Source organism: Amblyomma americanum, chromosome 7 (genome assembly GCF_052857255.1).
Source record: "Amblyomma americanum isolate KBUSLIRL-KWMA chromosome 7, ASM5285725v1, whole genome shotgun sequence".
Lineage (NCBI taxonomy): Eukaryota > Metazoa > Arthropoda > Arachnida > Ixodida > Ixodidae > Amblyomma > Amblyomma americanum.
This window is the reverse complement of record NC_135503.1, coordinates 37,012,930-37,026,418: the sequence shown is the minus strand read 5'-3', so window position 1 is coordinate 37,026,418 and position 13,489 is coordinate 37,012,930. Positions and strand designations below refer to the sequence as shown.

General features: G+C 46.1%; 1 protein-coding gene across 3 annotated transcripts; it reads left to right on the top strand.

The window, feature by feature from the left end:
* Nucleotides 1–7,451: 7,451 nt before the first annotated feature.
* LOC144098905 (THAP domain-containing protein 5-like) lies at nucleotides 7,452–13,148 on the top strand. 3 transcript variants are annotated; one of them, XM_077631847.1, is made up of 7 exons: nucleotides 7,452–7,688; nucleotides 8,590–8,746; nucleotides 9,196–9,276; nucleotides 9,356–9,415; nucleotides 9,477–9,557; nucleotides 9,637–9,696; nucleotides 9,908–13,148. In XM_077631847.1, exons 1-7 carry the CDS (start codon nucleotides 7,527–7,529, stop codon nucleotides 9,931–9,933), a joined length of 627 nt encoding a protein of 208 aa, XP_077487973.1. In that variant the 5' UTR covers nucleotides 7,452–7,526; the 3' UTR covers nucleotides 9,934–13,148. The 3 variants fall into 3 exon arrangements, with proteins under 3 accessions (XP_077487973.1, XP_077487975.1, XP_077487974.1); XM_077631849.1 differs by lacking the exon at nucleotides 9,196–9,276; XM_077631848.1 differs by lacking the exon at nucleotides 9,637–9,696 and having other exon boundaries at nucleotides 9,477–9,592.
* The last annotated feature ends 341 nt before the right edge of the window (nucleotides 13,149–13,489 follow it).

The window sequence follows — 13,489 nt, the reverse complement described above, 5'->3', positions numbered from 1 at the left end:
GTGCGTATGTTGATTGTTTTTGTATATTTCTTGCTCACGAACGTGCAGCACCTTTTCTTGTTTTCTGCGTTGTAGTCGCAATTGTTTTCTTTCTTGCTATCCTTCGGTTATACAGGTAATTTTTCATTGCGCAGAGTCAGTGAATTCGTCTAGAATTCTTAATACGGCACCGACGCACGCGACACTCGATATGTTAATCGTACTTCCACTTGTTCTAAATTTGATTGTGGTTATACATTATTCCTTACGTAAAAAGAAGCAGACCTTTTCTATGACCGACCAACTTTTGGTTGGTTCAGCCCTTTACCTGTCAACCAATCAGTAGCTGTTATAACACAAACATTTCCGTCTGGACAGTTTGTGAAATCACTTGTTCTGAATATTAATCACCATTTGTTTAAAGTAAATGTTCTTATAAAGGCATTTTCCCGGAATAAAAAGAAATACAATACTTTTTTTTTTGCAGCAGGTGAACATTTTTCTAGCTGAGATATGTTACGAGTTTTGGGACATATCGCTGATTCCACCCGCAGCCACAGTGCCCGCGACCCTCAAGTCGTGATTAATAATAATAATAATTGGTTTTAGGGGAAAGGAGATGGCGCAGTATCTGTCTCGTATATCGTTGGACACCTGAACCGCGCCGTAAGGGAAGGGTAAAGGAGGGAGTGAAAGAAGAAAGGAAGAAGAGGTGCTGTAGTGGTGGGCTCCGGAATAATTTCGACCACCTGGGGATCTTTAACGTGCACTGACATCGCACAGCACACGGGCGCCCTAGCGTTTTTCCTCCATAAAAACGCAGCCGCCGCGGTCGGGTTCGAACCCGGGAACTCGACCGCGGCGGCTGCGTTTCGACGTTCCGAAACCGTGGTTTCTTGTTGCGCTATGTTGCGCTTTTGAAGAAGTTTCGGAATGCCACGTTGCGTTGTCTGGTGACGATACGCATGCGCAGATGTGCGGAGAGCAGGGTTGTTTTTGTTTATTTTGTGTTCATTCATTGCAACACGTACACTTGACATGTTGGCTCCTTGACATGATTATATGCCTCAAACGGGGAAAAGAATTAAACAAGACAAAACCAAATCTCAAACGCAGCTAGATTTGCGGTGAAAAATATATTCATATTTAGAGGGCGCGCCATCGTGCCGAGTGAAAACGTCGGCGGCGCAGCGCGGGCAGTTGACGGCGGCGCGCCTCGGCGCACACCTCTAATTAAAAGTCAGGAAGGCTGAACATGGCGGTGGTGTCCACCTGCAAAAACTGTGCTTTTGCACAATATTGCCTGCTTAGCAATGCTAAACCACCAGCCATTTGTTTTTGTCTCTCATATGCCAATAGGTGGCGTAATATGCGAAAAAATGCTTACCTGTAAAATTTTTAACGGTGTATTTTCCAAACAACGTATATAGTTGTATTCACAAATTATTCGATGCTACCACTATGACGTCGTGGTTTTGCGAACATGCATGTTCCGTAAAGATGAGTTGAACAGAAACAATTTAAAAATTCGAGAAGTACCGGCAAATACGATCCGAAAATTCTTCTCGCTGCTTAATCGCTTCACATGCAAGCGAAAACGCTAGCGAATCCTGCCGCCTCGTCGCAGAAATTAACCTATACTCGCGGACAGCTTTTTGTGACTATGCAGTGGAAGCTACGAGGGCGAGGCGCAAGGCTTTCTTATGACGCTCTCACGAGGGAGAGAGATAGGCGTTTCAGCTAGTGCCTCGCCCTCGTAGCTTCCACTGCATAGCCACAAAAAGTTGTCCGCGCGAGTATAGCTGCTTTGTGTCGTCGCGGCGGCTCGGCGGCAAGAGCTGTGAGATTCCAAAAAGCCGCTCAATCGCTCAGTCTCTTGCATGTGAACCACAGCTTAACTCGGAGGACCAATAAAAGCAAGCGAATATGCACCAATATCAAATCAGCGAAGAATCTTGCCCGCATGTTCCACCGATACCATCACCGCAGACGGCATTACCCAGCACTCAGCGAACGGACAGACACGTCCGGCTGATAGTGCTGCATCTTTCCGCATGGATGACAAATGAATCAGTATAGTGTCGAAGCCGCAATTAAGTACCACACACGACGTTAGCGAACACGGCAAGTATGAAACAGCATCTACAGCCCCGGTAATAATAGATGAACTTCCGAAAATTCTTGCCGAGTAGAGCAGGAGGCACGATCCGAGGCAGACGGTCAGGATGCTTTTGTTTTACATCGGGAGTTGTTTTACGGAATCATTTCCGTGTGGTTCGAGCCGGAGCCTCGCAAATGCGCAGACTAGCAGCAGGTTATGGAGCCATATGCATGCAGATGGCAGAAGGTAAGCGACCCGGGCTCGCCGCCATCGCTCTTCTTAATCGCATTCTTATAAGCCGCCAATTACTTTTTTTTTTTGCTACCAAGCTCTTATACAACACTTACTTGCATGGCAGGGTAGGCTTCAGCGTTGTCCTCACCAGGAAGGAAGTTAACGCACGAGGGCACATTTTCCACTTCATGTCTTCTCATTCACACACCGCACACGGCTACCCTCACTTGACGCGAAGTTAGGCCTAGCGTCAAATCGCTTCGTTCGCTTGCTGCGAGACGTTCCTCGCCAAAAGCACCAAACAAGTGGCATGAATTGATGCACGGGACACTCGCTTATCGGTCACAACAGCCACAGTGTTGGCAGAAGACGCTCGCCAACGAAAAAAAAAATAAAGCGTAACAGGCACGCAACGACACCGCTTACATCACCGAACCATAGGTCGAACTAAGTCGTTCCCTATGCATGGTTCGCGTTTCCCCGCCCAACTCCGTGTCGTCATCAAATAGGAGAACAAAGATTGAAAGAAAAGACGCGCCGCGTTTTTTCTGGAAGGGCATTGATTGAGGGGCGTTCGCTGGGCAGATATCTTGACGCGTGTGCGTGAAGGCTCTTCAGGTCTTCAGAAGTTTTTTCGAAGGTCGACCGACGAGGGCTCCCGTCTTCCTTCTTCGGTGAGGCCGTTCCACGTGTTGGGGTTTTGGCCAGGTGTTTTTTATTGCAGTACCGATAGCTAAGGGCAATGTCCCCTTAGGCCTAGCGTAATGTCTTTAGCTTCCCCGGGTGAGGGTCCAGCTCCCTGGTTCACCATGCAGCCTGCCGGCCCAAAGTTTGCCCTTAGATGTTTTAGGTAGAAATGGCGTCAGTGACATCCCAGTGGCGCTTGTACCCTTTGGAGACGGGGCACTAAAATTGAAAAATTCTAAACTGATCCAGGAGCAGCTGAAGGCTGTTACCAGCCGCCACCTAGAAATCTCCGAAGTGCGCCCTTTCGGCCGTAGTGGAATTTTGTGCCGATCCTCGGATGTGCAATGCGTGTCAGAGTTGCCGCGCTGCACATTCTTCGCGTCATTTCCAGTAAAGCCTTTAATACCAGAGCAACTTGCGTGTTCAAAAGGAATCATCCGCGGCGTGGACCCATCGGCGTCTCCTCAGGAACTACTTGATGACTTTCTGGACGCCGGCGTTGGTGTGTTATCAGTTTACCGCTGCACCAGAGATGCTAATGGCTCACGTGTGCCGACAGAGTCCGTGATTGCCACATTTGCAGGATCTTCATGCCCGTCTGAGCTAAAGGTTGGGCCATAGTGTACCGAGCCGACCCGCTACATCCTCGTCCGTTGCAATGCAGGAATTGCTGGCGCTTCGGTCATAGCAGCAAAGCTTGCAAATCTGCGACGCGTTGCCGACTATGCGGGCAGAATCATTCCGCAGACCTCTGCACATCTGAAAGTCCCATTTGTACTCTATGTGGCGGCAGTCATTCGGCTGATGATGCTGGCTGTCCCAAACGTTCAGAAGAGCAGAATGTTCTGGACATCATTCAGCAGAGAAGGTGTTCTAGGGCGGATGCTTATGCACAACTAGACCGAAACACTCTTATGCGGGCATGGCAAGATCATCTGGTTCTGAGGCAGAGGCGTTGCTGACAAAGTCGGTGGTGTCAGTGGTCGAGAAGGCGCTTGCAGGTGTTGTGGACCGTATGCTGACTACATTAACTGAATCTCTGTCCCAGGTTATTGCAAGTCAGGTTGCTCATTCAACTGTTGGCCTTCCTGTTCTATCAACCAGTCCTTCTCATAGCCTCTCTGGTGGTTCTCCCATGGCTCCTATTCCTGCTGAGTCCTCGTCTGTGCCTGTACATGGTACCGGGGATACCAGCATTTATGCTGCTTGCACTACGGACGTAGAGATGGGGAATCCTTCCCAGAAGCGTCGTGCTGCTTCTTCTCCTTTGAAGCCTGCCCTCCCAAGCAACAAAAGCAAGAAAGGTTGCCCCAGAATTCCACATAATTCTTATTTATTACATGAGGCTGTCACAGCCTCTCTGCTTTTACAGTAAAAATAGCGAGGTTAAAAGTACTACAGTGGAATTACCGTTCAGTGGTATCTTCTTTTCACGATTTACAGCACCTTGCCTCACAATTAGACCCAGACATAATTTTACTTCAGGAAATTTGGCTTACTTCTATTAGGTCATTCTCTCTCCAAAATTTTCGGGTATTCCGAGCCGACCGCAATTGCGGTCGGGGTGGTGGCTTGTTAACATTAATTTCTTCTAAATTTGTTCATTGGGCGCATATAGCACACCAAATTCAAACACCTGACTGCGAACTGTTGGTTGTTGATATCGCAATTCCACAGTGTGCTCCTCTTACCGTTGCTAATGTCTACTTTCCTTCAGGTGTCCACAACACAGATCATTTAAATGTTCTTTTGCGGTCTAACAATAGAGTAGTGATTGCTGGTGATTTCAATTCCCATCACGTAATTTGGGGTTTTCGTAATGATGCATGTGGGCAGCTTCTATGGTCATGGATGTCGGCAAGGAACGTGCGTTGCTGTAACAGTCCAGGAGTAATTTTCTTGCGTTCCGACTCTCGGTCTGTCACTGACGCAACACTGGCTGTGAACGGGGCGCAGGTTTCTTCGTGGTCTACAGTGGATTGTGGTACTTCCAGTGACCACTTTCCGATATCTTTCACAATAGCAGCTTCTCCGCTAAGGGCGACTGCTTGTCCACAAAAATTCGTAAACCACACACTTTTCAAAAAACTTATGCAATCCTCTTTCCCTCTTTCTCCTCCATTGCATCATCTGATAACTTGGCTCGCGCTAACCAAGTTCTCGGTTCTGTGTTAGGGGCCTCTGAGCGTTCCGTGTTCACGGTGCAGTCTACGACGGTCAAGAACAAACAGCCCTCCCTGTGGTGGAATGATGACTGTGAGAGAGCATATCGACTTAGAAAATCTGCCTGGAAAACCCTCTCTCATAACTTCTGCCCGCGGAATTGGATAAATTGCAGATTTTTAGCGGCTTCATTTAAAAAGGACCATTGGTAAAGCGAAGGAGGAGTACAATGAGAATTTGAACAGTTATCCATCTAGCCCTAATAACCGCAAAGCTTTGAGCTGATTCATGGAACGCACCCATAAAACACCGACCTCTCATTTAACACAGTCAGTGGTGTTAACACCAGAGGATGAAAAAAATCAACTTGATCAGATAGCACAAGGCCTTGCTCTGCGCTTTCAAGCGCGGTTGGTGGTTCCATTCGTACTACCCCCCCGCGCGCAGACTTCACTGCGGTTACACCCTCTGAATTATTTTCCATTGTTACTGGCCTCAAACCTGCAGCTCCCGGATGCGATGGTATCTCTATCGGTATGTTGAAGTCTCTTGTGGAAGAATTTACCTCGGATGTATTGCATATGGTTAATGTGTCCCTGGAGAGAGCTTGGCTCCCTCCTGAACGGAAAATTGCGAAAATAATCTTACTTCTCAAGGACCTAAAAAAGGGTTTTGTAATTGATAACATTCGGCCGATTTCCCTCTTGTCTAATTTAGTTAAACTTATTGAACGCATTGTGCACAGCCGTCTTACAGATCATGTTCTTGCAGTACAAGCCTTCAGTGCTTCTCAGATAGGGTTTCGTCGGGCGTGCTCGATTTGGACCGCAAACTTAGATTTCGAAAGCAGAATTAGGATTGCAATGAAGAAGAAAGAGGTCGCGGCTTTAGTCACCTTGGACATTGCTAAAGCATATGACAGCGTAGAGCATTCGATACTATTGAACAAGCTGGACGAAATTCGGCCGCCTTTTTACATTCTTGCATGGCTTCAGACTTTTTCACAGACTAGGGGTGTGCCTCAGGGTTCCGTACTGTCTCCGTTACTTTTTTAATATACTTGTGCGAGATATACCAATTCAGGGTGACGTCAAAGTGTATGTGTATGCGGACGACATCGCCTTTTTCGCTTCTGCTAGAGACAGTCACTCACTTTACGAGCTTTTACAGGCCTACCTCAATGCACTGGAAGTATGGCTGGGCAAGTTACACTTAACTCTTAACGTGAACAAATCTTCCGTTCTCATTTTTCCTCCAGCGTCCCCTCTTTATATAAGTCTACAGTATTGTGGCGCCCAAATCCCGCAAGTTGAGTCCTTAAAGCACCTAGGTGTAATTTACGACCCTCATCTAGACTGGCGACCTCATATCAGAAGTATAGTCTTAAATGGTGAGAGAGCTCTCGGTCGCCTTATGAGAATCAGCAATAGGAAATTTGGTATGCGCAGAGACACTCTTATTTCTCTATAAGACTTACGTAAGACCAATTTTGTAGTTCGGTTGCGTTCTGTTCTCCGGTTGCCCTAGATATAAAATTCAACCGCTGGTTCTTTTGGAGAGGCGCGCTCTACGGCTATGTCTGGAATTACCAAAATCAGTGGCGAATTGTGTCCTCTTTCTGGAAGCTCGCATACGGGACTTGTACTCTTGCTTCCAGCTTCTCACAGTGCGCACCTTCGTACGGGGACTTGAGCCAATGCATGGAGTGGCTTCTCCAATTTTTTTGACGAATCCAGCTTTCTTTCTAAATAAACATTGACCGAGTTACAAACTGCCTCAATTTGTGTTTACCGAGCACCTTTTGTCTAGAATTGCAGTCTCGCTTAGGTCTGTGCAATGCGTCAGCGGTTTGCAGGCTGCACCAGCTGTTTGCTTCGACCATATGCTGCCGCTTTACGCAAAGCACTTATTTGCCAACGAGCTAAACGGTCTCTCGGAGGAATATCTGTTGCAGTTGTGGGGACCTGCCCTGCAGCCTCCTGTGTTTGCTTTCCCGCGAGGCACCGTGCAGCGGCAGTCTCACCACGAGGATGAACGCATTCTCTTGTCAGTTACATTAACTGGCAAGAGAGGGCGCCAGCATCGCTGCGCGGGTAAGTCCCTTGATAATAGGAAAGTTCCGGCATCCATTGAACTTTGCCGCCGCCGCGCGACCTCCTCGCCTTCTCCTCGCCCCTTTCGTTCCCCTTCCCTGAGGGCCGGCTCTCCGCCCGATTTCCTGCGCGACGGTTGGTCTCCCTGCCGTTGCCCTTGGAAACGCGTTGGTCCGGCGTTTTGGTTGTGTTTTTCTTTTTCCTTCGCGCCATTTTTCTCCTAGGCTCGGCGAGCGAATATTACGCGAATATTGCAACGTGCAAGCGCTATGCCGTGCTGTTGCGCGTACAACTGCAGCAAGCGGCCTGAAGATGGTTATGCGGTATTCATGATACCTCAAGGCAAGCGTGACGGCTTACGCAAGAACCAGTGGCTTTACAATATTGGCCGAAAGAACTTCATTCCTACAAAGAACAGCGTTGTTTGCGAGGTAAGGCGCCTTTCTCACTGCCCGTAATAACGAGTCACCTGACGCTGCGTTTTCTTATCTTCCTGCTTGCTCCTTAATATTTTTGCTGCGGCAACTTGTTCGTTCCATGAAAAAGATGTTGTCCTCTGCAGCATGCTGAATATTTTGTGAGGCTCCATCATTTCATACGTTGTCGACTTCTGTACAGTCAGAAATACGGTACTATAGTCTGCTTTCTGCTGTCAACGATATGTGGGAAGGTACAGCCTCCTGATTGCATTTGTCGCGATTTTGCAAGGATCCCTGTCCTCCTTTACGAAATATCGAAATTGTGGCTTGCAGAGGAGCTGGTCTTTCCAGCTTGTACTAGTGTTCGTAGGTTACTTAGGAACAATTAATGCTGGCCCTGAAAAACTCATTGGCAAGTAAACCCGCGGTATTGCGGGTAATGAGCGCTAGCGAGTTCGCGCTGCGTTTTTTTTTTTCAATTCTTGAATGTGTCTTGCCATGCTTCCACGCATGAGGGGGTTAACAGGTATGGCTTGGTTTTATCAGGGATACGGCCAATGAGCAGGGGGTGTTCACATGATCACACACGCTTCACTTTGATCGTGACTACTAAACGTTGGCCAGGAACCTTCGCTTTGAAACCTGGAGCTCTGAAACCGCAATTCCGCGTTTTCTTTTTCTGCGGGAAACCTTTTCCCGTCGATGTAAAATCAGCTGGAATCATCGCGCCAATTTGCTGTGTTTACGAAACTTAAACAATCAATAATGATTGTGGTTATGGCGCAAAAATAGGGGAACATTTTGCGAGCAATTAACAATTCTTAGCATGGTAGCATATTAGTTTTTCAACTGTATGCAAGAAGATTTTTTTTTCATCTTGCCTGAGTGGTTAACTCGTCGCTCTATGTTCTAGCTACATTTCACTGAAGACCAGTTTGAGCCACGAATATTACACGAACTTGGGAAAAAAAAGCTGAGGCCCAACGCAGTTCCGACTATTTTCTCTCACCGACCTGTCCCGAAGCAAAGGAAGCCTCCTCGACAGAGACATGAACCTCCCGCTGACAGCAGTAAGTTATTTTTGTGGCTTGCTGTTTTCCAACCTCCATTTATGAAAAAAAAACAAGTATAAGAAATTAAAGTAAATGTACAGACGACTCGTCAGATGTTATAATAGAGATAAGACTGACAATGTAACTCAATGAAAATTGAGGTATATCAGTGGGTCACGTGACGGCGTCAGATTATATAGTGATAGCTAATCATGGTGACTGTTACGGATATTAATAGTAAATGATAGATAGTAATAGGCCCGGATAGTGATGTGATAGTGTTCGTTACTGATAGTGACGGTTATGATAGATCACTTGACGGAATTACAGTAGATAGTAATAGATAGGGATAGTGATAGTTAATGATGTGGCAGTTATACTTTCACATTTCCGCACGGTGGAGACTTAAGTGCACTCGGTAATTTTTTTTATTGTTGCATTCAATGAAATTACTCTCTTTTGCATAGCGCATGAGGCCACTGCATGCTTGACCCATCACTGCAGTGCGTCGGCAATAGGGCCCGCCACTTCTCCTAGTGTATCTTGCTGTAAGCTGCTGTCTCCTTAAGCACACACGAAGTCAGTGAGTGGCCGCGTACTCATACAGCTGTTTAATTTCTCCATCAGCACCATCTAACGACTGCCGTGGCGAACCTGGTGCGAGCCACGAACCAGCTTTCATCAATGGTAAATTATACGTTTTATTTATTTCGTTGTTGAATTTTTTACACTGCTGTCTTTTACACAGCGGAGGAGGCCACCGCATGCTTGCCCCAGCATTGCAGTGCGTCGACAATAGGGCCCACCACTTCTCCCAGTGTACCCTCCTGTGAGCTGCTGTCTCTTTAAGCACACACGAACTCAGTGAGTGGCCGCGTACTCATACAATTATTTAATTCCTCTATCAGCACCATCTCAAGACTGCCATGATGAACCTGTTCCTTGCCCCGAAGCGGTTTTGCCCAATGGTAAATGGCACCTTTTCTGCATTATGTTGCGGCAGCCAACGATACAGTGCTCTCTAATGCAGTTTCTGCTGCCACCAGACCTTTCTTTCATACTTAGTCACAAGAAGGGGGACTTTCCGGGTTTGTAAATTCGCACGCGATGTTTCTCGTTCTTCAGTGTACGCTTGAACTACACATACATTGCAGATACTAATTTTTTTTTTTTTTTCAGCATTGCACCAGGCACTCTTGGATTGAATAGCAGAATTTTAGTGCAATCAAGAGGACACAAATAGGAAATTACCAGCTGCAAGAAAAAGATACTTGAAGAGCGAGGCGCAAAAGGAACAGCTGAAGAAAAAGCTCAAACATCTTTTTTCAATGATGATCAGATGTCACTGGAGCGGCTGTCAAATCAGGGATCGCGGTGGGAAGCTGACACACTTGTGAAGTCACTGAGGCTGCGGCTGGCATGTGGAACGCGGGGCTACAGTGTCCTAAGGGAATATGGTTACCCTTTGCCCTCAGAACGAACCCTGCAAAGGCACATCAAACATGCAAAGTTTCGACCCGGACTTCTTACTGATATTTTGGAACCCCTCAAGATCAAGGGAAATAGTTACCATACGCCAAGCCTGTTGTACTGTGAGCTCAATTGCCTAGTATCCGGTCGCTTTGCGTAGTTGATTTTGACGGTTTTACCTTTCTTTTCATTGTTACGAAACTAATATGCTGAACAGTTATACCTATATGTTTGGCTGCGTTTCTGCTTTTTTTTAGTGGTGTCTCCTGCGTGTCTTAAATCTGTATGTTTACTTAATACATTAATACTATCGCGAGCTTACTTTCAGTCATTCCTAACATCGATTTGCATTCTACTGGTGAATCTCATGAAGCCGGAGGAACGCCACACCATTTTGATGGTAGACGAGATGCAGATCACGTCGGGTCTCGTATATGATCATTCATGCTGTGAAGTTTTGGGTGCACCCACACTGCCTTTGTCCGATGGTTCGCTTCCTGATGACTGCTTAGCCACACACACTTTGGTATTTATGCTGGGAGGTCTTTCCACCAGATGGAAGCAAACCATCGGATATCAACTAACCGGCAACTCTATCCATACTGCCAGCTTTAAAGCTCATGTAGTTGACCTAATTACCGCCTGCGAGTCCATCGGAATCAATATTCATGTTGTTGTTTCTGACATGGGCAGTGCGAATCAGGCACTTTGGAAGTTCTTTGGAATCACCGTAGGAAAGCACAGCAGGCCGCGAACCAGTTGCCCTCACCCCTGTGATCCACAGAGAAAGCTTTGGTTTATGGCTGACGTGCCACACTTGTTGAAAAATCTAAGAAATCATTTGACAAAAGGCCAGCTCATTTACCTTCCCGACGAAATTGTGAAGAAACACGATTTTCCGACAAACTGCGTGAACGTCGAGTTTATAAAGGCCCTAGTGAGGCATGACAAAAAGGATGACAAGCTCGCACCGCACTTGAACGCGTCTATTCATGACCCGAATCATTATGATAAAATGAAAGTAGGCCTGGCTTTTTCTCTTTTTCATAACGACGCGGCTTCTGGTTTGCGTCTGCTTGAGGAAAAGACAAAATTCCCAGAAATGTGCGTACTACCTCGTGATTCATTGAAAAAATATTTAGGTGGTTTCGCCTGATTACCTCACGAACGACAAACCTCGCTTTCAGCCATGCGGTTGAGGAGGCTTATCATGACAGTGTAGCATTTTTGCATGCGACAGCTGAAATGTTCTCTAAAATTGTTATTGGCAACCAAAACAAAGCGGTTTGGAAGCCTGTACAAACAGGCATCATTATAGCCACAAGAACATCTCTGGAAGCCCAAGATGTTCTTCTCAGCAAATACAACTTTCAGTACGTCTTCCTATGCAGATTAAGCCAAGATGGTCTTGAAAATTTGTTTTCCACCCTGCGTGCGAAAAATCCTGTCTCGCGACTGTATGAATTTAAATGCAGCTTGAGGAGCGCAACTCTAGCGCAATTCCTCAAGCGCAGCAAGCATGGTAGCTATTCTGCTGAAGAGGAGGGCTATTTGTTGATAAATTTGTGGGACACAAGTGAGGCAAAAATCACGACGAGCAACATTCAAGTCCGAGAAGACCTTGTAGATTTAAGTCCTGAAGTAGAGGAATCGATTGCCTACCTCGCGGGTCACGTTGTCTCCAGGCTGACAAAGCGGATACAGTGTGAATATTGTCATAATTCACTGGTTGATAATGGCATACCTTCAAAGTTGATAGAATTCAAAAATTTTTCTGTGCACCGTCAGTCTCTGACTACTCCGTCTCAAGGCGTGATTGAGGTCACCAAAGTTGCTGAAAACTTCTTCCGCAACAATAAAGAAGCGCTGATACATAATTCTGTAAATGTGACCGAGGTGCAGCAAAGCGTTACTCGAAACATTTCAGGGCAAACATGCTTTCCTTCTTGTCACAACGTGATTCCTAATATTGTTCAGATATTCTGCAGTCTGCGAATGCAGATTCTTGTGAAAACTGAAGCGTCAAAAAGGTTTTCTGCGGCTGAAAGTGCGAGATGCGCCAGCAAGAGTATTGGCATGCATGCCGCAGTGTAAACCATCAGGTGAAGTGGCAGTAAGCAGTTGCGCAAGACGTAAATGGGGTGCAACTGCCTCTGTAAAGTTTTGTACATAACCTGCATATGAGCCTTAGGAGAGGGCGTAAAAGTCAAACGCCACAGTCGCTACCCACTGATATTGGTTAAGGCAGACTTTTGCGTGGTGTATGAAGCCAAGGTTACCAATATTCACTGCAGATATACTGCTATTTTCTAAGTATCACTTGTGCGTTTTATCTGCTACAGTCAGATACAGCTCAAAAAAGAAACCAGAAGGAGACCCTTCCGCAAATGACATCGACCAATCACCATGACGGCGCGGTTAATCCTATTTCACACAGAAACCTACCAGCCACATGCGATGTCATGCGACGTCATAACAAATGGTTGACGCCGTTGATTGGAAGGCATCCTTCGAGGGTTGTTTGCTGCTTCGTTTTTAGGTTTTTTTGCAAGCGAGGCCAGAATGCAATGAATCACCAAAGCATCCGCGCGTTGCATCTTCTCTGCAAATAGCGACTGGACTAAAAACTTGCTAGTTCTTGCTCCTGCAGCGTCGCCTTTGTAAAAACAATTCCGCAGTTTTTAACAGACAAGCTTTTAGCGTAAGATCCCGTTGTCCGTCAACTTTCAGTTGCATGAAATTGCTGTGTGCATGTACAAAGTGATGTTGATTTGAGCTATGACATACACCACTGTTGTATTTCCATGAGCATGTTTTTTCTCAACTTTCATCAATACTGCATAGCACATTTCTGTACTAGAGTAGATGCTGAGTATTATGTGATACTCCCGTCTGTTACGTGTATCTTGTCAATCGACGTTCTTGTGCGTGCGCGAAAATAAATCATCCAGCTGACCATGCTCTCATTTTCTTTAATGATACATTTTTTTTGTGATGCCTAATCAAAATACCAGCTTTATATCCCCTACTACATACTGGAACGAAATTTCGGCGACAAGTATAATATTACATTATCGAGAGGCATTTATCTTGCCCAGAGATATAGAGTGCATTCTCTCATAGGTATATTCTTGAGTTTCCTTGACACTAGTTCCTAATAATTTTCGATGAATTGCGGTCGATGAATGGTTGTCCGCGCTCCTTGAGCGCATTGAAAGTGCGCAACGGTTTTATTCAGTGAACAGACTAGAGTGAAAAAACCACTTTCACACTGATTAGACAAACATATGG

Coding starts and splice junctions, on each gene's coding strand:
- LOC144098905 (XM_077631847.1), top strand. CDS start 7,527: ATGCCGTGCTGTTGCGCGTACAACTGCAGCAAGCGGCCTGAAGATGGT. Junction 9,277..9,355: donor TTCTCCTAGTGTATCTTGCT/GTAAGCTGCTGT, acceptor TTTCTCCATCAG/CACCATCTAACGACTGCCGT. Junction 9,416..9,476: donor CGAACCAGCTTTCATCAATG/GTAAATTATACG, acceptor TCTTTTACACAG/CGGAGGAGGCCACCGCATGC.